This window comes from Pseudochaenichthys georgianus, unplaced genomic scaffold (genome assembly GCF_902827115.2).
Source record: "Pseudochaenichthys georgianus unplaced genomic scaffold, fPseGeo1.2 scaffold_664_arrow_ctg1, whole genome shotgun sequence".
Taxonomy (NCBI): domain Eukaryota; kingdom Metazoa; phylum Chordata; class Actinopteri; order Perciformes; family Channichthyidae; genus Pseudochaenichthys; species Pseudochaenichthys georgianus.
In genome coordinates this window covers 55,746-77,969 of record NW_027263218.1, presented here as the reverse complement: position 1 = coordinate 77,969, position 22,224 = coordinate 55,746, and the positions used below count along the sequence as shown (strand labels likewise).

The following is a 22,224-nucleotide window of genomic DNA, read 5'->3' as shown; positions in this document are numbered from 1 at the left end:
ATAAACGTCTTTCTTTGTGAACATCTTGAGTGTGTTGGCGGATGTTCAAGGTTGTGACAGAGCTCGTGTTTCTTTTTCGAGTTTTTTTTCTGCACAACCTTCTTTCCACTGTTACACAGACTTTAAAACATATGCAGAAAAAACTATCTATTCCTATATTATATATCACAATGCGTATCTACTTCACAGATAATGAAGTAACTTGACTTGAACTTAATAAAACAAGTTTAACTTTGACTCTATTTGCTGCCAACAAGCAAATACATCATGTTTTCATGATTCTAAAAGGCATAGATGAGGTACATGTATTTTTATTAGTGATCTGCTTTTGACTGTCATTTCTAAGGGGTAGCGTGACTTGATGGGTTTTAGTGATAATAAAATAACTGTTTAACAAAAGAAAAGGGCGCATCCAATCCTTATTAACAGGCATGGATTTACATAGCAGCTATTTGTTATTAGCCCTGATCTAAAGACTTTTTTCTTGTTTTCAGTCAGCCAGACATACACAGATGGCAGGGGACACACTGAGCAGCTAAATACCGCCACAACATGGCGGCTATTTGTAGCGAAATAGATGCTCTGCAGGGGCAAGAAGAGACGGGAGAGAGGTTATAGACAGGCACAGTAAAAGAGAGACAAATGGTAAACGGGGAAATATGACTTCCTGTTATCCTGGATCAGGTAACAAGAATGCTGACGATGATTTTCTCTGTGTGTGTGTGTGTGTGTGTGTGTGTGTGTGTGTGTGTGTGTGTGTGTGTGTGTGTGTGTGTGTGTGTGTGTGTGTGTGTGTGTGTGTGTGTGTGTGTGTGTGTGTGTGTGTGTGTGTGTGTGTGTGTGTGTGTGTGTGTGTGTGTGTGTGTGTGTGTGTGTGTGTGTGTGTGTGTGTGTGTGTGTGTGTGTGTGTGTGTGTGTGTGTGTGTGTGTGTGTGTGTGTGTGTGTGTGTGTGTGTGTGTGTGTGTGTGTGTGTGTGTGTGTGTGTGGGAGAACGGATGGCCCCAGCTCAGATTACAGTTGACCACAGAGGCAGCTTGGCAAACTCATCTTCAGCATAATTTACTACTGCCCCAGACACACACACCGTACTACCGCGTACTACACACACACACAGTAACCTTGTGTGTACTAAGCACACACACAAGCCCATTGACATGTCAGCTCATGCATCCCCTTTAGCCACACCAAAACACAAGCACACACACTGTCAGACTAAAGTTCAGTCACATCAGTAATTCATTTTGTGTAGCAGCCTTGTCGATATCCATTTATCCAACAGACCGGTTGAAGGGAGAGGAATGCGCCCCCTGTGTCACACCCCCACCCTCCCCTCTCTTTCTTACACACATCTACTTTGTTTACTTCACACATCATATATCACTCTCTTCCTATTCCACTTTATTTTGTTATCAATGGTTTTCATTTCTCCTCCCATCTTTTTAGGATGTGAAAAATGTCCTCTTTTTTTTACAGCGGACCTGCTTGATTAAACAGTGTAGTATCAATACAGGAATGTTAAGTTAAATTGTATTCTCAGTAAGAATTGCATTTTATATTACGGTAAGAAAGCCAATAATATAAAGTCAATATGTTTGCAGAATGTTGTTTTTGATTTGTAGAGTGTGAACTGTGCAATCTGCAAGCTTTGAACATCTGTACAACAGGCATCAGCATGAAGGATGAAAAAAGACACAGCAAATGATCCGTAGCGAATACCGTAATAATAGTGCATGCTTCTCCCACTTTTTACACATTGCAGACCATATGTTCCCCTCTGATAACTGCGTCCCATTCTGAGTGTTTAAAGATAGAGAAAGCAAAAGGAATGGCTTAGAAACCTTGTGTCAATTCTCACCACCTATAAAAGAACATGCCGAGTAGTTCATCAGTGACTGCTTTGATAAAAAAAGTATCCTTCATTGCCTTTTCACAATTTGCAGAGACATATTCCAGTGAGGAAAACTGCCTTTCATCAATGGTATACTTTTCTGTGTCAAGCAAAACGTCCTAATCTCTTTTATAACAGCTTAACTAGCCTTCAGGTGACCTTCAGTGAATACGTCTGTTTTCGCCTTGGCTTAGTGGTCTAGAGCATTTAGAGTTAGTGTATCCTTATAAGTTACTCATCCATCATCTTCCTCAGCAACATTTCCCTTCACTATCCATAACCTGGTGACAAAAACACTCTTTGAAATGGGTCTGACTAATTGGTCATATGTTAGTATGAAACTACTGGGGACCACCCACTCATCAAAGTATGCACACAGACTGGGATTAATAAGCACATATCCCTATCCCCTGCTGAGGAGAGAGTTGTGTTTGTGTTGCCTCTGTGGTCGTACTCTTTAAACATCAGAGCCTCGGGTGTATTTATTGGAGGTAGGTTTTCTCCGGTGTTGATACTGCTGAAAAATGAGCTGCCTCAGAACAGTGTTATTAAACTATAGGTTAATGCCAAGTTTGGCCCAGTTTAGAAGTCTCCAAAGGGAAATGTTAGCGAAGAGCCAAGAACCCAATTAGCCCAAGGTGGAAAGCTCTTAAATGCAGTTAGCTCGAGGCTAAGTGTCAGGTAAAAACAAAAGCTCTTGGGGTTGTCTTGGAGCTCACCTGGTATCGCGGCTAAGTTTGAGTCAAGTTTGAATCTGAACCAGGCTCGTTTGCTCAACCTTTCTCCGTCTAAACTAAACATAAATGAAATTAAGCGAAACATTGTATTATTGCTAGCCATTATCAAAGGTAAATTAAACATAGAAAACAGGGCTTTCCCAAAAGTAGGTAAGGTGACTGTCATGCCAAGAGACGTTGAGGCCCATGCATGAGTGTGCATGGCAGATTTCACGATGTGGTGAGTCACTTTTCAGGCTTCATACGCCACCAACCCTGGTATGTGTCACCGCTTTTGGTTCCACTGCCAGATTTGATGCCGGCAGCACACCTGATTCCCACAATCCCCGCTTTCACCACTGCTAACTGTTACCACGGCAATGCTGTCGCTATGGGTTACCCAACACCCGTGGCCGCCGCGGAACAGTGGGAGACAAAGACAAATCAATCTGCGCTCCTAATCTTCTTTGCATGGAAGACAGGAACAGACTCAGCGGTGTTGGCAAGCCTTGTAGGTAGCTCAGAGGCAATACAAAGCACTATGGCTTTTATGGAATAACAGATTAACTGTGACACAAGCTTAAAGAGGAGAGGGGAGAAGGAGAGATCGGGACAGGAAGAAGGGAAGGGAAGGGGAGCAGAGGTGACGACTGGAGGGCATGAGAGGTACAGCGAATCAGGCTGAGAAAATGGTGAGGCCAATGGAGCAAGGTTAGTTTGCCATTCATTGCCTCCCTTAATCCATTTTAATTGAAAAGATAAGCAAAGTCATTTTGCTCGATAAACTCCTGCTGTGTCATCAAACACCTCCATGCCCTCTATCACTTCCTTACTCCTTTTCTCTCTTTACTTTCACACTCATTTTCTCTCCACACCTGCCTCGCATTAAGCGTTTGTTTTCGCTACGAATAAATCAAAGTTGAAAATAGTTATTGTGCGCTTTTTTCTTCATTTCTCTGTGGCTTACCCGTGCCAGATGTGTGAGGTTTCCACAGGAGACACAACAACGAGTGCCAGTGATAATCACGGGAGAAGGCTTGGAAGAGGATTCATTGCCCTTTACTGTTCCTGTCAACATGTCTGCACGGTACACTCCACCCATCTGGTGCTTCACGATTAAACAGACACCAGGCATTATTTCCCACCGTTTAATGCACCAGGTCTGGGGGAGAACATGCAGAGAAATAAGAGGGTTTCAAGAAGCACGATTACGCAGTTAACTGTGAACAATGTTTCCAAGTTATCTGGATGAGTAACTCTGTCGCAGTACTCCAGAGATTCAATACAAATGGAAATGTGAGAAACATGCTCTCTCTCAATCTCTATTTCTCAAACACACACATGCACACTCACACACACACACACACACACACATACAAACACGCACACTCACACACTAGTTGCTCTATCCGTGCTGGAGTTAGTCTCCTGGTGATCACAGCCTGTTTCTGGTGATTAGTACTACGCCCCTGTTGATTGGACAAAACACGGCTGGCTGTAAGCTCTCTGGCCCCCTAGGGCGAACGAAGATCCCCACTGTAGAAAGGGATGTGGGGGGGGTTACAAACCACAGCATAGAGAGAAGCCAGTACGTGTAACACCATAGGGGTGAGGCATAATGGGTAACACCAGAATGCCCTCATTGTGATCCCCACTGTGCTCACAGAATCAGGATCATCATTAATCTGCACTGAGTAGAGAGAAATCTGTTTCTCTCTACTCTAGTGTCTCTTTTTGTGTATGAAAATAGCAAATAAAGCAACACGTAAAGTCTATAATGCAACCAGAAGAGACAGTAGTAGTAGAGAATAGGGGAATACCCGCTCGCTTGGACAGAAAAGCGCTTGCTACAGACAGGCTTTTATGAAATACATGAACATAACATCCCTACAGTCTGGCGAGGGTGCCATTGTGAGTGCCGGCACATTTCTTGACAGCTTTCTTGACTTTTGGGGGAGTCACACAATCCATTAAGCGTTCTCCTCTTTGGTTTCAGCATCTGTTTTTATACTTATTTGGTAAAAGAAAAAAATGACATTGATAATTAAGGCTTGCATTTTGTAGATTGCACCTGCAACATTAAGTTTATAGCCTGATAATCACGCTGAATTACCATTTAGTTTTCGCTTTATTCCTTGATATTCGAGATCCAGATGGGACCAGCAGTTTACTACTTCGCTAATGGAACACTTTTACAAGGCCTTACATTTCCTCAGGGTATCGTAATTACATGTTTAAGATAAGATAAGATAAGATGGTACTTTATTGATCCCAATCCCGTCAAATCGTCTGCAAGTTGACCTAATGAGCAATATAAACTGGATTCACTTTCTAAAAGGTTGTCTGTTATATTAGAGGAGTCGATGATGGACTGATACTATTAGTGTGTGGAAGATATTGGGTCGTAGCTGTTATCATGTTTTTATTATCAATGTATTTATTATATAGATATATTCACATTGTATTTGTATTAAAGTTTCATATCTCTAAACTATACATATTATAACAGTTAGAAAATGTATTGAATTATACGATTCAGGACTAGTGTGTATGTATTCTTTATATTTTATTATACATAACAAGTCACCCGCATGCTCTCTGCTTTTTAACATTTTCAAATGTTTCTAGGGTAAAGAGTAGGGACCACAAATGCCTCTTTATTATTTATCATATACATACATAAATTATACACAAAACTTCCCCATTATGCATGGTGCATTTTTTAAATCGCACATCTTATAAATCACTTGAACCTTCGTTGTCTATTTGAAGAAGCAGTTGTGCATCCGAGCTATTTTCCTTTTCAGTTAGCAGAAGCCAAACATGTCAGTAGTGATGTGTTTATGCATGGTCATTGAAGGAGAAATGAACTAGACCACTGAAACGGAAAAATGCAGACAGGATGAAAACAGATAAACAGAAACAGACATCACATGAATTAAAATGGAGGAAGAAAAAGACGAGTTCAAATGGGAAATACTGAGAAGCAGGGTCAGAGACGCGTAGAGCTACAAACAAACATATATTGCGTCATATTTTTTTCGATTTTCAAAGCTTGTGTTGCACCCCCCCACCCTCATCAGTATAATTAAGTGTCATTTTGTGAAACACATTCATTAGCTGTGTTATAGGATCTTTAATTAGTGCACAACGGATTGTTAATCTGATTGGCAGGACTGAAGGGTACTGTAAGCCACACACGCACACACACACACTTGACTGTACACACACAGGTAGTTACCTGCATAGACAACTGTTGGCCATTTTCCTGGTGTCTGGAAATGTATTTGATGATCTTTTTGTTGTTGTATATAATTTAATTTGTTTGTATCCTCAGATCCGCAGACAAGGAGGCATCCAGCTGCTGGTGGACCTGCTGGACCACAGGATGAGCGAGGTGCACCGCAGCGCCTGCGGAGCCTTGAGGAACCTGGTGTACGGCAAGGCCAACGACGAGAACAAAGTGGCCCTGAAGAACTGCGGGGGGATCCCTGCCTTGGTCCGCCTACTGAGAAAGACCGGAGATGTGGAAATCAGAGAGCTGGTCACAGGTACTGCGGCAAACTTACACCTCACATAACCTGCCTCGCATGTTTATGATGGGTTAGCTATTTTTCAGCCAGACTGCTGCTGCATTGCCTCGGGAGAGGTTATAATGGTGTACACATGTGTGTGTAATGCACACTTTTATGTGAATTAGTGGACATCATTTGATATGAGGTCCAGCTGCATATACACACACTATTGCACCAAATCTGCATCATTTTAGGCAACTAGATGAAATGATATCGATACCTTTCTTATCTGTTTTGCCTGTTTTTGTTAATTGATTTATCTAATTATATTTATCCCTCTGATCTGGTGAATCTACTAGACAACTGCATGACTTATTACCCTTCTGACCTTTTATAAGTGATCTAGATATGGTCAATATAAGACTTTAAAAATGAACGTTTAAATGTAAAACTGCGGTAGTTATGAATCATACATACTCACACACACACACACACACACACACACACTTCTTATCAGATGGAATACCAGATGCCCCTTTGCAGACGAATGACAGCGGTAGCCTTGTTGGTCAACTGTGACACACACACATTCACACACACCATCAGCATTATTGCATTCGACATATGTTGAAAAGTCTCTGCTGCTTGCACTGGTCACCCCTGCAGAGAGAGCAAGTGCTACACACACAGATGTAGTACTACACTATCACCTTTCCTGAGGCAGAAGCAGCAGTGCCATGCTGGAATATAACTGTAGCATCTTTAGATTACATTATTGGGGTGGTGTGTGTGTGTGTGTGTGTGTGAGTGTGAGCAGCGGTGAGTCTGTGTTCGTGTTTGCTGCTGCACTAACGGGCCTCTAGTTGAATATGAAATTCTTAGTGGGAGGCATATTGCTTACTATTTCAGCAGAAATGGAGATCAAATTAGATCAGCTAATGTAATGTATGTTTGCTTATGTAGGTGGGTGTCCAAATGTAATCCATACATCTTTTGCCTACACAGATATGTGCGCGCATTTCCAAAATAAGTACTGTTCATCTGAGTGTGAATGCATGTGTACATCTAAGTTTGTGTGTATATCTAAGTTGGTGTGTGGGTGTTTGCTCTACTCTATGTATGTCTCTAGTCAGTCTAGTGGAATAACTTGTTCTGTTCATGGCCTTAAGGTTAAATCAAGATTGACCAGTGTTTCTAAAACACAACACTTGCTGGTAGGGATGCACACACATTCTTGTGATTCTTTGCAGCCCCCACGCAAAAAAAGGCATGTTAGAAAAAGTGAAGACGCATAACAAAACATTTCTGAAGAGAAATGATGCTCAAAAAATAGTTGAGTGCCTTTGTGCTTTTGCTGCATTCTTTCCAGAAGTTATGCCTGAGAGTCTGAACGTTAAATAGTTTGGCATATGAAGGAGCTGAAGATGAACAGCCTTGGTCTCTGAACAGTAATAGTAACTTTTTTTGAAGAAGATGCTTTCAGAGTTATATTCATAAATTCTCCAATGTATAACATCACTCGTCTTTCTTGCTTGGAATGTGTGTGTGTGTGTGTGTGTGTGTGTGTGTGTGTGTGTGTGTGTGTGTGTGTGTGTGTGTGTGTGTGTGTGTGTGTGTGTGTGTGTGTGTGTGTGTGTGTGTGTGTGTGTGTGTGTGTGTGTGTGTGTGTGTGTGTGTGTGTGTGTGTGTGTGTGTGTGTGTGTGTGTGTGTGTGTGTGTGTGTGTGTGTGTGTGTGTGTGTGTGTGTGTGTCACAGGGTTCAGTCTATAAAGGCTAACATACTGTATGTGATACTTAGCAAGTCATCATATTTTAGTTAAAAAGTGGACAGAAGTTTTTCATTTTTTCCTTTTTTGTCACCCAATTTCTCCCAGTTGTATTATTCCTCCTACTTACTGTACAGTGGAGGAAATAAGTATTTGATCCCTTGCCTATTTAGTAAGTTTACCCACTTACAATGAAATGAACAGTCATTTCCTTCACTGTATATGTTCTTAAGTTGCTCTTTTTCTTCTCTCTGATGTGTCCTCCGTATGCATGCTGGCCTTCTTGTGGCTCCGTGTCTTGCATCACATTGGTCTGGACGGTATTTATCTGCACTTGTATCACCGATGTTTCTCGCTCTTTGCTCAGACAAAAGCCCTCTTGGTTGCACCGGGTTAGTCCTGAGATAAGAGACACACGCGCACGCTGCTCCAAGAGGATTGGACTTTCCCAAAGATAGTACAATCACGCTCATTCTCTCCGGCACACAGATATAGATTCAAACTGACACACAGAAACACACGTGCGCACAAAGAAAACTGAGATAAAGTCGGTGCAGCCCGCTCATGTTCAATTTGACTCCTGACCCCATCTTCTTCAGCTGAACAAAGCTCATCTTCAAGCGCCATCACACACACAGACACACACAGACACACACACACACACACACGCTCAAACAACCATCCCAAAACGCATCTCACCCGCAGGTCACTTGCTCACTCAGGAGACCTGGCGGATAACCACAATGACAGCCAGGGGGCCAGTGAAGAATTTTTTTGAATCTCTCTTTTAACACCCAAAATACAGACAACATAACAAATGGATAGAATAACAGTGATTAATAGGCAGGATAAGGAAGATGGGCTGACGGACTGATTGTGGAGGATAGATGAAGATAGGAAGGGGAGAAAAATAAGGAAGTAGTGTTTTTTATACCGGATAAAGAAGCAACAATGTGCATCATTAACGGAGTGTCCACACAGCAGCGTGCGTTGACGCTTGGCGGTGGGCGTGTCTGAAGCTTGGGGATTTTTTGCGACCAACAACCAATCACATGAATCTCCCGCCCCCGACATACAAAGCAATAGCAATGTTAAAGTAAACAGGTGGGTGATTCACTTCCGCTATAATGAATTTTCCCTCCATTTTTTGGAATATGAGGAAATGACCTGCGTAGTCTCTCCCAGCGTACACGCGGTTTGATTGGCTAGCGCTTGTACTGGCAGATTTGCATACACGGGATTTCATTGGCTGACGCTTCTGCTCGAGGCGCCAAAAGTTGAACATTGCTCAACTTTTGAAGCGAGCAACGCCAGCAACGCTCCACGTCGCTTCCCAAAATGCAGTCCGGCTAAAAGTGACGTCACCCCATTCAAGGTGAATGGGCAGAAGCGGTTGGAAGCCTCAACGCACGCCGCTGTGTGGACGGGCCGTTCACATAGAGTCCAGTGTTGACGCTAAGCTATAAGTGTCAGTGATGATAGTCATCAGACTTTGCCTTTTAGGGACATTCTGGCACCTTAAAGAATATTTTAAAAGCTCTTAAGACACTGAAAGATTAAAACATTGCTTGGAGAGTGTTTGTAAGGAGTTTAACAAATTAATAAATTGCCCTTCAAGTCATACTGCATCAAATGTTGAGCTCTGACTTGTATAAATAGTCATTATGCACACAACCTCTCTCTTTCCCTGGCTCTTCCTGTTCCCTGCTGCTGGCTGACTGAATCAGCGTCATGCATACTCTCCCCTGTCCGTTTACTCTGATACTTAGCATTGAACTCCACATCTCAATTGCTTTCATGGCAGTACAACTCTATTCTGAAGTCTGTCTTCATTTGCCTGCTGGAAGACCCTGCTGGAGCTCTGAGTTGCCATTAGAAACTCTTGCATAAATATTCAGTAATTCAATTAGGAGTGTATTTGAGTGTTTTTGCCAGACTTAAGGGGAACATTATGAGAAAGTGTTTGGTTCTTTGAATATTAAGCAACGTGAACATGTTCTAGTAAAACCGTAAAATACATATGGACCTGGCATGGTCATAATAAACCCTGTAATGTTCACAAGCCAAAAGTGGAGAAGGCTTAGCAAAAAGACAGATGCATCTACCAGATCATTTGCTCTTCTGCATGTATATGTAGCGCAAAGGCATTAGATCTATTGCCAAATTACATTCCTCTCAGAGCTTGACCTTCACTGCTAATTGGTGGCTAAATGATTTGAAAGCAATGGCAGTTGGTGTGGTTCATCAGGAGCAGTGGTGCATGCTGAAATGACATCAATAGACACAATCCTCAGCGGCTGGGTTTAAAGACAGTGGTTGTGCTGGAGCCATAACAAATCAGCCTCCTCATTACTGCCTCTGTGTTGTCAGCTTCGTCAAAGCCCTTCCCTAGTCTCTGGGATTTAAGATGCTGTTTAGGACGGAGGAATTGAGACGGGGCATCATTTCTTTTTTTGGTGACCGGAAAAACCTTCCCTCAACAATTTACCCTATCTCCCTGACGGTTCTGAAGTTTAAATATAGACAAGCTTTATTGGCTTCCCTGGGTCTCAGTGTGAGGTAGATAGGACGAAGTCAAGGCTTCCGGGCCTGTCAGTCAAAGCGCGGTCGATGCCGAGGCTTGGGTGTCAATAGGAGATGCTATCCTTACTCATGGGCTCACCTTGAGGCAGTGGACCGTGGCACAGCCCGCTGCAGCGCCCGCCTGCTCCCAAAGGCTAAACTGAGAGGCAACTGCTGAGGAAATTGTTCAAAAGTGGAGCATTGGTGCAAACATCTTGAGTTATGTGTGCAATCTATTTTTCAAAACTGGGGACAAATGAACATTTTAGCTAATTTCAAAGTGCTGATTGATATTCCATGCATTCCACAGCAGTTTTGGAATGACACCAAGCTGATGCTGCCAATAACTAACCGACATAGTGAAGTAATACTGCTGCCATATTTTACTGGAATGTATTCACCTGTCCTTCTGTTCCTTCAAGGCATCAATCACTGCTCCATGTCCAAATGCCCCCATTACTGCAGTATTTGCCAAAGCCATTTTAATTTAAGCTAAATCTGGTAACCTTCTTTATAAAATGCCTGAGGACAAAGCTCCATCACAGTCATTACGAGATTCCTGTGGGGGAACAGGATGCCCTCACCAGTTTTACTTTTTTCCGACTGCTGCTGCTATGCTATCAAATTGTTAGTGTCCTGCAGAAATGTCTCTGCAGCATTTTCACTGTGGGAGGCCCTGGTGGGAATGAAACCTCCACTATAAGCAGTGACAATTTACCCAAGATACAGGACCTAACCGAGAGCTGACAAATGTTGCCCACAAAGTGACTGCAGGACGGGAAGTTGTGTGACTCTGGGGTCAGCATTTGTTAACATGCTGTCACCTATAATTTAAGCTAAAATCAATATTTCTTTGTTTTATTTCTCGTTTACAGTGTTTTGTACACACATTAGCTATGGTATTTGTCTTCTTTGGCATTTTTCTCATTACCGGGCTCTGACCCCGCCGCTAACTTATTCACTTAGAGACACACAGATGAAGGCTGTTTAATAAAACATTGCCACTTGAGGCCTAACAGGTCTCACTCTGCCCATACAAGTCACACTCTCATTTATTCATGAATTCATGCAATCATCTCCCTATTTCCCCAAACCACCCAGCTCTGAGGAAACTGTCCGTCAAGCGTCTGAGGGGAACTCAGAGGAGGGAGATAGGAAGGAGGAAGCACACTTGCACACACACACACACACACACACACACACACACACACACACACACACACACACACACACACACACACTCCAGCCTGATTTCATTGTCTGCTGAACACCTGATGGTATACTCTTAAGGACACTGGGCTTAGCGAAGCATTACAGATCTATGTTTCTAGAGCAGGCAGGTATGTGTGTCAACCTTGAATTCGACCAATGTTAGACGGTGGCAGACAAAATGTCCTTGCCCTAGAAAACACTGAGGAGTCTATTCCTTTGTGTATCCTCCTTCTGTTAAAATGTTTTTTTCATCTCCGTCTACGAAATAATGACATGACCACATCCCCTCACATCCATTGTGTTTTCGTTGTTTTTTGTCATGTACAGTATGTGCTTTTCTAGAGAAGCCAAAGGAGATATTACATGTCCGTGTCGCAAACACACATCCCTGTGTTTACCTGATTGCAATCACACACTGACAACCCTTCCCACTTGAGAAGTAGACCAGCACAGTGAAAAGAGAGATACAAAGAGATGTTTGAAAGTGAAGTGTTCTGCCGAATATGTCTGCCATTGTGTGTGTGTTGATGATGGAGCTTTTCCCTTGGTTTGAAAAGAGCCCATGAGAGGAAGGAGAGAGACTCGAGATGTGAAATAAGAGGCTGATTAGTGAAAGTGAAGGCACATGTTGCCACGCTCCCACCCCCCTCACACACACACACACACACACACACGCTCACACACCCATACAGTGTGAGCACTTGATTGCTGCCAAACAGCATACAAGGTCATCCTGTTATTATCACCCTCCTCTTCTTGTCCTCACATGCTTCTCTAACTCATACACACACATGCACACACAGATTGTCATGCCTTCTTTTTCTCTTTTGAACTTTTCCCACACTCACACTTTAATCTCTCTGTCTTGCATAGTGTAATATGTTGGTCTCTGACTCTCTATCACTCCCATTATTTATTTTCAGTGAATGGATTTTTTACAATTTAGTTATGTCTCTAAACCAGAACATCTCTTTTAATTTGCCATTGTATCGAAGCACGTCAAATGTCAATCCTATCTCCAACGCAGCCTTCCTTTTAGCTTTATGAATTCTTGCTTCTTTTCAGTAGTGCTGTTGTTCAGATGACAGACGGTATCTATATTCACTAATGGCTGTTCCCTGCCACCCTTCTGTTTCATTTGCGCTTGTATCTAACGAGACAGTAGATGCACATTGTATTGTGGAATGAACAGGACATCTCTCAGCCCGCTGACAGACTCTGGGAACACGGTCTATTGCACAGAGCACATTATGTCTAGAGTATTGACCATATTCTATTTGTGTTGTAACTGTGCAAATGAATGACGTCTGTCATCTACGACCCGCTACAGCCTGTCTCAGAGACAAGATATGTGAAAGACGGTGACCTTTAAAACTGCATTTTTTAATGTGTCATATAAAAAGGTGTTGCATGAGTCTTCTCAATCTGTTCCTAAACCATCCCACTGCTCCAGCTCTCCTCCCCTCATTAGTTTTCTATTTCTGTGTCTTTCATGCCTGTCACCCTCTGATTCACATATTCTTTGCTCATTGTTACTACATCTGTGTGTGTAGCACTTGCTCTCTCTGCAGGGGTGACCAGTGCAAGCAGCAGAGACTTTTCAACATATGTCGAATGCAAGAATGCTGATGGTGTGTGTGAATGTGTGTGTTTCATAACTACCGCAGTTTTACATTTAAACGTTCGTTTTTAAAGTCTTAGATTGTGTGTGTGTGTGTGTGTGTGTGTGTGTGTGTGTGTGTGTGTGTGTGTGTGTGTGTGTGTGTGTGTGTGTGTGTGTGTGTGTGTGTGTGTGTGTGTGTGTGTGTGTGTGTGTGTGTGTGTGTGTGTGTGTGTGTGTGTGTGTGTGTGTGTGTGTGTGTGTGTGTGTGTTTTCTTGCAAGTGATTGAAAATATCCTGTGTACATACACACTTGCCAATACAGGAGCGTGCATAAGTGTTGTGCTGTGTGTGTGTTCTCCACAACACAGTTAATAAGGGATGCATTCGTTGAAAAGCTGGCTTTCCGCCTGGACCAACAGAAATTGTTGTCAGATTTTACAAATATTCTGTACTTTGTTTTATTCTTTGTTGTATTCTTGAATAAAAGACTGAGAGAGGTTAGTGGAACCACATTTCATATTATATGTGCATATGAAAGACATGTTAATAAGTGGGAAAGAGTACCGTCTTCACTTAGCTGGGCTTCGAGAATAGCGTTTTGACAGGAGCAGTAATAAAACAGAGATTAAAAATAAGGAATTTACATTGCAGCCTGGACAGGATGTTAAACAGTCACAATTATAAAATGGTGATGTTAAGGAGATGTGGTATGGTTTTATTTTGGTGTAAAGTTTCACATGATAGTTTAGTTGCAAGAAAAAACGAATGGGGGGGGGGGGAGTTTTCTCTGGGGGCAAACAGAAACAATTTGATCAAATGTAACCAAGTATTTTTGATTGGTGAAAACCAACAAAATCACTTTTTCTGTAACGCCCTTTACAAAATAATGGTTAAAATAAATGACCGTTAAATGTATATTTCTTTCTGTGTGCCTATGTGCAGGTGTGCTGTGGAACCTGTCGTCATGCGATGCTCTGAAGATGCCGATCATCCAGGACGCCCTGGCCGTGCTGACCAACAGCGTCATCATCCCCCACTCCAACTGGGACTCCTCCCCCAATCACCATGACGACCGCAAGCTCCATCTTCACACCTCGCAGGTGCTGCGCAATGCTACAGGCTGCCTCAGGTAACAGCAGCACACACACAAACACACACACACACACACCTATAGTTGACAGTATTGTCAAGGCACTGTTTGCGTTCCTTTCTCTTCTTTAATCTCCCATTCATTCATGACAGTACAACACTGAACTCTGTATGTGAATCTGCCTTCTTTGTTTTCTTCTGTTTCTCTGTTGCTAAGATTTTCCGTAATGAGACAATTCTTTTGTGTGTGATAATGAATGTTGTCTCCTTTGAATGTTCACCGCTGTGTGATTATACATGCATTTATTCATAAACTCTACACAATACTCTGTGCACTGTTGTTCCCCTATCTCCCTTTCACTCATTCACTCTATCTCTCTCCCTCACTAACTTCTGCTGGGAGCCATAGCAACAACTCCTCCAATTGTACGAGTTCTTTGTGTGTCGAGACTTTTTGTTGCCAATGAAGTATGTTCGTTTTTTAAAGCTGGAAATAATGAACGACAACTCACAGTTGTGTAGAACACTGTTTATTTGAGTTGTCAGAGGTCGGAGGAGTTCAAGCATCACTGATAAAGACACTTAAAATGGATTCATCAGACGGAGAAACTTTAACAGTGTGCACACAACAGGCCAGTTTTACATAACCTTTTAGAAGACATTTGTCTATTTGAGTCAAAGAAAAAGTTTGTATTTGCATTCAACTGTTTAAAGAGTACATCCAGTATAGCGTTAATCGATACACCTTTACCTCGTAGCCACATTAGCTCTTTGTATGGTCAAACATGTCAGTCATCCTTTGTTAAATCCAGAACAGATAATCCCAAGCATTATTTGAGAAAAGGTGAAATTCAACCTTTTGTGGATTGCTCTGCACAGACTTTCAGTTTTTTACGAGTATGTCCCAAGTACAGAAGGAGCTCTTGATCCCATACACCAACATCTGTTCTCCTACGTACAGTACAGACAATAACAGCAAATCCACAGAGGACTGAAACTGGTTTAGAAAAAAACCTCCATGTCCGCGGCCGCCTGTCTTTGAGCCGGCCCTCCATCACCCAGCAGCAGCAGCAGCAGCAGCTCTGGATTAGACCTCACCCCGCTCGCTTTGCAGAGCTTCTCTCAAGCTGTATGCATGCTTATCTCAAGCTATTGAGTGTCTCTCAAAGGCATTTCAAAGCTATTCTGAAGATGTTGCAAACAGGTTTTGGTATGTTCTCAAATAAGTGTGTGTGCAAGGTGCTACATTGTGTGCATGTGTGTGCGCAAGCAACATATCAAAGCAAAGGCTCCCAGGTGCTCAGGTAATTGTTCCATTTGTAATCACTAAGAATACCCGCTTGGAAAATAGTAGTCTTTCCAAATTTCTTTTGAGGCAGAATTCTCTGGTTGCTGTCTGACAAGTCACATATAAATCTCCTGCCAGTCAACGAGAGACTGAGTCAACACTCGCACTATTCTAAATGTTATTTATTTCAACAGTATAACATCCTCAAAGCTCTTGTAAATGTCTGTATGTTTTCTGCACTACAATAGTTGCTCACCTCAGAGGACCTACAGTCGCGCACCACTTTGATATATATTCTAATTTCTAACCACAGCTTGCAATGCCAGGTGCATTGCTTCGATGCAATTAAATGAGCGCTTGGAAGGTAAAATCCAGGCTAGTTTTCTATTACAAACCTCTCTGCCTTTTGTTGTCAGCACTCTAATGGATCAGAACAGGAACTGCCATGGGGCCCGGGGTACAGGACAAGATGATTATCCATAATAACTCAATATCACAAACACCTGTATAAATCGAATTCAGTCCACTAATAGCTTGCAATAAATATTACATCGAAGGGAAAGTCCTAATGTCGGTGAGTGTTGTGCTGGGATGAGTCAGAGTGCTGCAGTGCTGATATAACTCTTGCTTTGCAACTGTTTGTGGATGGAATTGAGAGGATAAACCAATAGGTTATTGTCGCTGGAAGATCAATACTAAAAGTGAATGTAAACTGTCCAAAATTCAAACTGATGTGTTCTAATGTTGAGTAAATTCATACATTTTGCTAGCCATATATATAATTAAATGACACATTATTAAAAATAATCCACAAAATAGTTAGCAATGGTACTTGTGTCACTCATGACACCAGAAAAGAGAGAGTCAAAATCAAAAGAGTTAGTTCACCCAACACACGTATTCCCATCCAAGCCCTCTTGAGCTTTCCTCCTTTTGAGTTTTTTGAGTTTTTCAAATGTCTCTTTTCAATTATTTACATGTCACAAACTAAATTTAACTCCGCTGAACTGTCACTGTCAAACTCTTGAAATAAAATCTCATCATCTGCCTGGCTAGATACCAGTGGGGGTAAAAATGAAAGAAAATGTTTTTCCTTACCTGAAATAACTCATTTTTTGAAAGTAATGTGTTCAATGTTGTGCAAGAGAAGACTGCAGATGCTTCCTAGGTTTTGTGAATAGTTGTTTAACGTGTAAATGTGAACATTGTTGATGTTCATTATATTTGTTTGTGTATCCCAAAGCCTAAAACTTTTAAGACTTAATAATCCGTTTTTTTCCAGTGACATATGTAGATCTTTAACTGTTGTATCAAAACTATTATATCCTCACACACTAGGGAGTTTATAAGACTTTAATATGTGTGTGTTTGTCAGTGTGTGTCTACCTGAAGATGTAGGGGAAAGATAAATGATGCTGTTAGTGCTCTGCTCCACATTGTGAAGCTACAGATCAAATTGTAAAAGGAGAAGGGAGAGAAGATTAGAGAAGAAGAAAAGTTGGAAAGATAAGAACAGAGAGAATGAAGAAGTGGTGAACAACGAGAGGGAGAGACTAACAGGATCTCAGAGAACCTAGCGGAGACACAGAGTAATGAAGGTGTTGCTGCTGCTCTCCAGGGTGGTTTTCTATCTCACGGTCTGTTGTGGGGGCGTTAAAGGGACACAAGGCCACAGTGTTCAGGTCCCAGTGTGCCTCAGCTCAATTTCAGACCTCTCACCTCTCCCATTATCCCTGTGCTGTGTCTGTGTGTGTCTATCCTTCTTCAGTGTGTACAAGCCCTGAACGCTGATATCTCTGTTTTGTGTGTGTCTTTGAGCGTGCATGTACCTGTGCACTATATGTGTATGTTTGTACACAATGTGGTGGAATGTAATTCCAATGTACATTTACTCAAGTACATTTGAGTTACTTGTTCTTTACTTATTTAAATGTTATGCCACTTTATTATTCTTCTCTACTACATGTTCTGTACTTTTGTTCTACTACATTTGTCTGGTTTATCATTTACATGTATCCTTTAACTTTAGTTAGACTCAAGTTATTAGCTGATAACAAATATAAATCAACTAATACATAAACATGTTAACACATAATTATTATTATTATTAAAATAAGTTCTGCATTTACCAGCTGGGATGAAATTAATGCATACATTATTATATTCCAGTGTTTTTAATTCATATTATTTGGAAATGGGCCATTATGCATAACGAGTACTTTCACCTTTGGTACTGTAAGTATATTTGATGCCATGTACTTTTGTACTATTTTTACAATTAAATATAGCTATTTTTACTTAAATAAACGATCTGAGTACTTCATACATCCCTCTAAACACGTGTGTGTTCTGGCAGGCACACGTTTCCCTACCTCGAAAAGCAAAGGTGTTTAAATGAATCAATCTCAGAAATCACACCCAGCAAGGGGGAGTTGCATATGATAATAAAAATGAACTGGTGTCAGGTCATCAGGTGTTTCAAATACGGGGTGTGTGCTAGTGTGATGTCTTTCATGTTTGTTACTTTGTGTGTGAATATATAAAACGTGGGCCAAGCAGCTAATGATGCTGATGGACCCATATGCTGTCTAATCACCTAAAGGACAGAAACAACTTTGTTTCTATATGTAAATACACATCTGAGTTGACAAATATGACATGTGGGGTTCCTCAAGGCTCCATCTTGGGGCCTCTTCTCTTTAACATCTACATGCTACCACTGGCTCAGATAATGAAGAACAACAAAATAAGTTACCATAGCTATGCAGATGACACACACATTTACGTAACAATTTCACCAGGAGACTATGCTCCAATTCAAACACTGAGCAAGTGCATTGAACAAATCAATGACTGGATGTGTCAGAACTTTCTCCAATTAAACAAAGATAAAACTGAGGTAATGGTTTTTGGAGCCAAGTCAGAACGTGTAAAAGTTAGCGCTGAGCTTCAGCCTGCAATGTTCAAAACAACAGATAAAGCCAGAAATCTAGGTGTAGTCATGGACTCTGACCTGAGTTTCAACAGTCACATTAAAACAGTTACTAAATCAACCTACTATCACCTAAAGAACATATCTAGGATTAAAAGACTAATGTCACAGCAGGATCTGGAAAAACTTGTCCATGCTTTTATCTTCAGTAGACTCGACTACTGCAATGGTGTCTTCACAGGTCTCACGAAAAAATCTATTAGAAAGCTGCAGCTGATTCAGAACGCCGCTGCTCGAGTCCTCACTATCACGGAGAAAGTGGATCACATCACTCCTGCTCTGAAGTCTTTACACTGGCTTCCTGTGTGTCAAAGAATAGATTTCAAAATACTGCTGCTGGTTTATAAAGCACTGAATGGTTTAGGCCCAAAATACATTTCTGACCTCCTGCTAAATTATGAACGATCCAGATCTCTCAGGTCTTCAGGGACTGGTCAGCTTTCTGTCCCCAGAGTCAGAACTAAACATGGTAAAGCAGCGTTCAGTTATTATGCTCCAAATATCTGGAACAAACTCCCAGAAACCTGCAGGTCCGCTGCAACTCTGACTACTTTTAAATCCAGACTGAAGACTTTTCTTTTTGTCGCTGCTTTTAATTGAACTATTCATATCTTAGACTGCACTGTAACTTTTATCCATGTATTTTTTCTTTTAATGTTTATTTTATTAGCTTTTCTTTTTAATGACTGATTTTAAATGCCATTTTCTTAATGTCTTTCATTTTTTGTAAAGAACTTTGAATTTCCTTGTGTTGAAAAGTGCTATATACATAAATTTGCCTTGCCTTGCCTAATCGATTGGTGGGCATTTAAGGCCCCTCCCTATTCACACTGTTGCCCGCTCACACACACATGCCGTGTTATCAGGCCAGACACATTGTCTCCTGTTAAGGGTTTCTATATCCTCCATTCAGTGGCTGTTTACCTCCCTGCAGGTTGTTGGTTTACTGCCAACCTGCTGTCTCTATACACTGTTGGTGTGTGTGTGTGTGTGTGTGTGTGTGTGTGTGTGTGTGTGTGTGTGTGTGTGTGTGTGTGTGTGTGTGTGTGTGTGTGTGTGTGTGTGTGTGTGTGTGTGTGTGTGTGTGTGTGTGTGTGTGTGTGTGTGTGTGTGTGTGTGTGTGTGTGTGTGTGTGTGTGTGTGTGTGTGTGTGTGTGTGTGTGTGTGTGTATTTCTGTGCTAGTTCTCTGCTTATCGGGATCACCCACTCATAAACACTTACAGTTTGCTTCCCTTCAGACACCCACATTGAAGTGATGGATTAGATGAATCAAGAATAAGTAGTCACAATTAACTTTGTATTCCATATTTGCTTTATTGATATTAATAGTTTGTTTTTCTGTTGATTACCGACTGCTGCCTCACACACACACACACACACACACACACACACACACACACACACACACACACACACACACACACACACACACACAAGTGGTCAGATACTTGTGCAGAGCTACCACACAGCAGCTGTTTGAGACGGAGTCACTCAGTGGTCATTTGTTCCTTGAGCAACACTAGAGAGCCATCTGTCTGAGACTCACTCGTGTTCACTTCCTTCCCGTACATGTTGCACGAATCCTCAACAAGTAGAATTGTACAGAGTGACTAGCGTATGATTTGCTCAGTGACTCCCAACTGATTTCTTCAGGTACACTATACCCTGGAGAGGAAACATTTATAACCTGTCTATTATCTTTTAAACAGTGTAATTGGTGGGAAAACAGCGTCAATGTTGACCATGCTTTAATGACTGTAAAGACAGATCCTGCAGACACCAGGAAGCTTGTTAGTGAACTTTTTGGCACTTCGCTACTTTTCAGAACGTACTATTGTTGTTTACCATTTGACTGTGATTACTGTGATTCACCAATCAGGCTAGAACATTTGACAATCTGATTCAGAACAATTCTGTTCTTTAGAGATAGATTCCCTAAAAAGACATGTGGGAAAATATTTGTCAGTTTAAACAAATTCCAGCATCTGACTCTTGATGGATATTATATGATGAGGTCATGTTTTCTTCTTTTTCTAGGACCATGTAGGGAGTTTGGGAAATGGCTTTGGCTCATTTGCACTGGCAACAATGGCCCTCTCTTGTTATTTAACTTCAGCTAAGTTAACAACTTTTAAAGTCTGAATAGGATGCTTCATCAAGTTCTGTGTGTTTTTGCTCAGTAGGTAATTATTTAACGAGGTAGGCTAATGAGTTAGGCTGGATTAATGAAGAGTGACATCAGATGAAGTGTTAATGGACGCATTAAATAGTAGAGATTACCGGTTAAATGTAAGGACGTCATTCACACACATACGCGCTTTCAAAGCAAAGTGTTTTTAGTGTTGATGCAAAGACACACTGCTAAAAATGTCACCATCCTTCATTTGCTTATGAAATATGCCGTTTGATCTGCTCTCTATCTCTCCATATCCCGCTCTGCGAGTGATAACCATATGCTCAGATTATGTTTCCAGGGTCCATAAATCCCTTATGTTAGAGTGAGGAAGCAGACTCAAACAAACGAGCTAGCAATATATAAATATTCTTTGAAGCAACACAGCGAGATGTAAGGACACCTGAAAACACATTACACTCGGAAAAAAAGTTTGCAGGCTATTTTCTGCACAAGAAATCCTGGCCTCTGTGCGTTTGCCAGTACAGAAGGAGAGGCGTGTTGTAGAAAGGCACAATATGTCATGCTTCATTACAGAACCACTAGACCAACAGGCACACACACAGATACAGACCCACACCCTTTCTCACTATACACACAAACACACTCATGGCATTGTTCCTCTCCGTGGGGCATTGTGTCCACACAGACAAAAGCAGAACATGTAACTGCGGACATGACATCGTACAAGAACATCAGAATATTGGAATGTCTAAGTATTTAAAAGATTGCACATAAATTAGCATGGACTGTCAGTAACTAATGTGCTGTAGGGACCTTGAATCTTTTGAGAGTAAATGGACATCTTTATAGATATATTGAAAGCTACCTATGCTATGTGCCACATTATGTCTTAGACCTTGGAGCTTAAAAGTATTAAGAATAGCTTTGTATTTTATAAACGTCATCTCGCCCAGTGCTGTGTAGCAAGGCCATGAATGAAATCAGTCAACGAATGTACCCTTTCCTTCAACTGATTGCATTGATGCCCAATCCACATGGATGTCATTGTTCTAGTTGTATAGCTTTAAGTCTGAAAGAGAAAACATTGTGTGTTGAATACAATTAAGGAAAGTAATAGGACATACAGTTTCAGAATCATGCTTCTACATCACATGGTCTGAGAAAATGAAAGCCACTTTTTCAGCAAAGTTTGACTAAGTGACAAACTGAGCTTGCATGAAATGGTGTGGTTAGTCTAATAAAAGATGAAATGGAAAGCTGATTGGGAAGGCCTCACAACTGCACCTTTGTATCTCTATGTAAACACAGAAAGAGAAAACGGCATGTAATGCACGTAATCAAGGCTCTGTGTGTGAACGTTGGAGATTTACGATAAAGAAGCAGCAACTTGCAAAGTGTTGGTTCATCAGTAAAAGTGCTTTAACCTCATTTATTTGTTCCCTTTCTGTACTAAG

The 22,224-nt window shown here is 41.4% G+C and overlaps 1 protein-coding gene across 1 annotated transcript in view; it reads left to right on the top strand.

Moving 5' to 3' along the window:
* The window catches only part of LOC117443720 (catenin delta-2-like), a gene marked incomplete at both ends in the record, with an annotated part of 74,784 nt that overhangs the window by 1,301 nt on the left and 51,259 nt on the right, over nucleotides 1-22,224 (top strand). Inside the window, 2 exons of the mRNA XM_034079609.1 lie at nucleotides 5,943-6,156; nucleotides 14,206-14,392. Of these exons, the coding sequence (XP_033935500.1) occupies nucleotides 5,943-6,156; nucleotides 14,206-14,392 (401 nt within the window). The remainder of the gene's footprint in view (nucleotides 1-5,942; nucleotides 6,157-14,205; nucleotides 14,393-22,224) is intronic.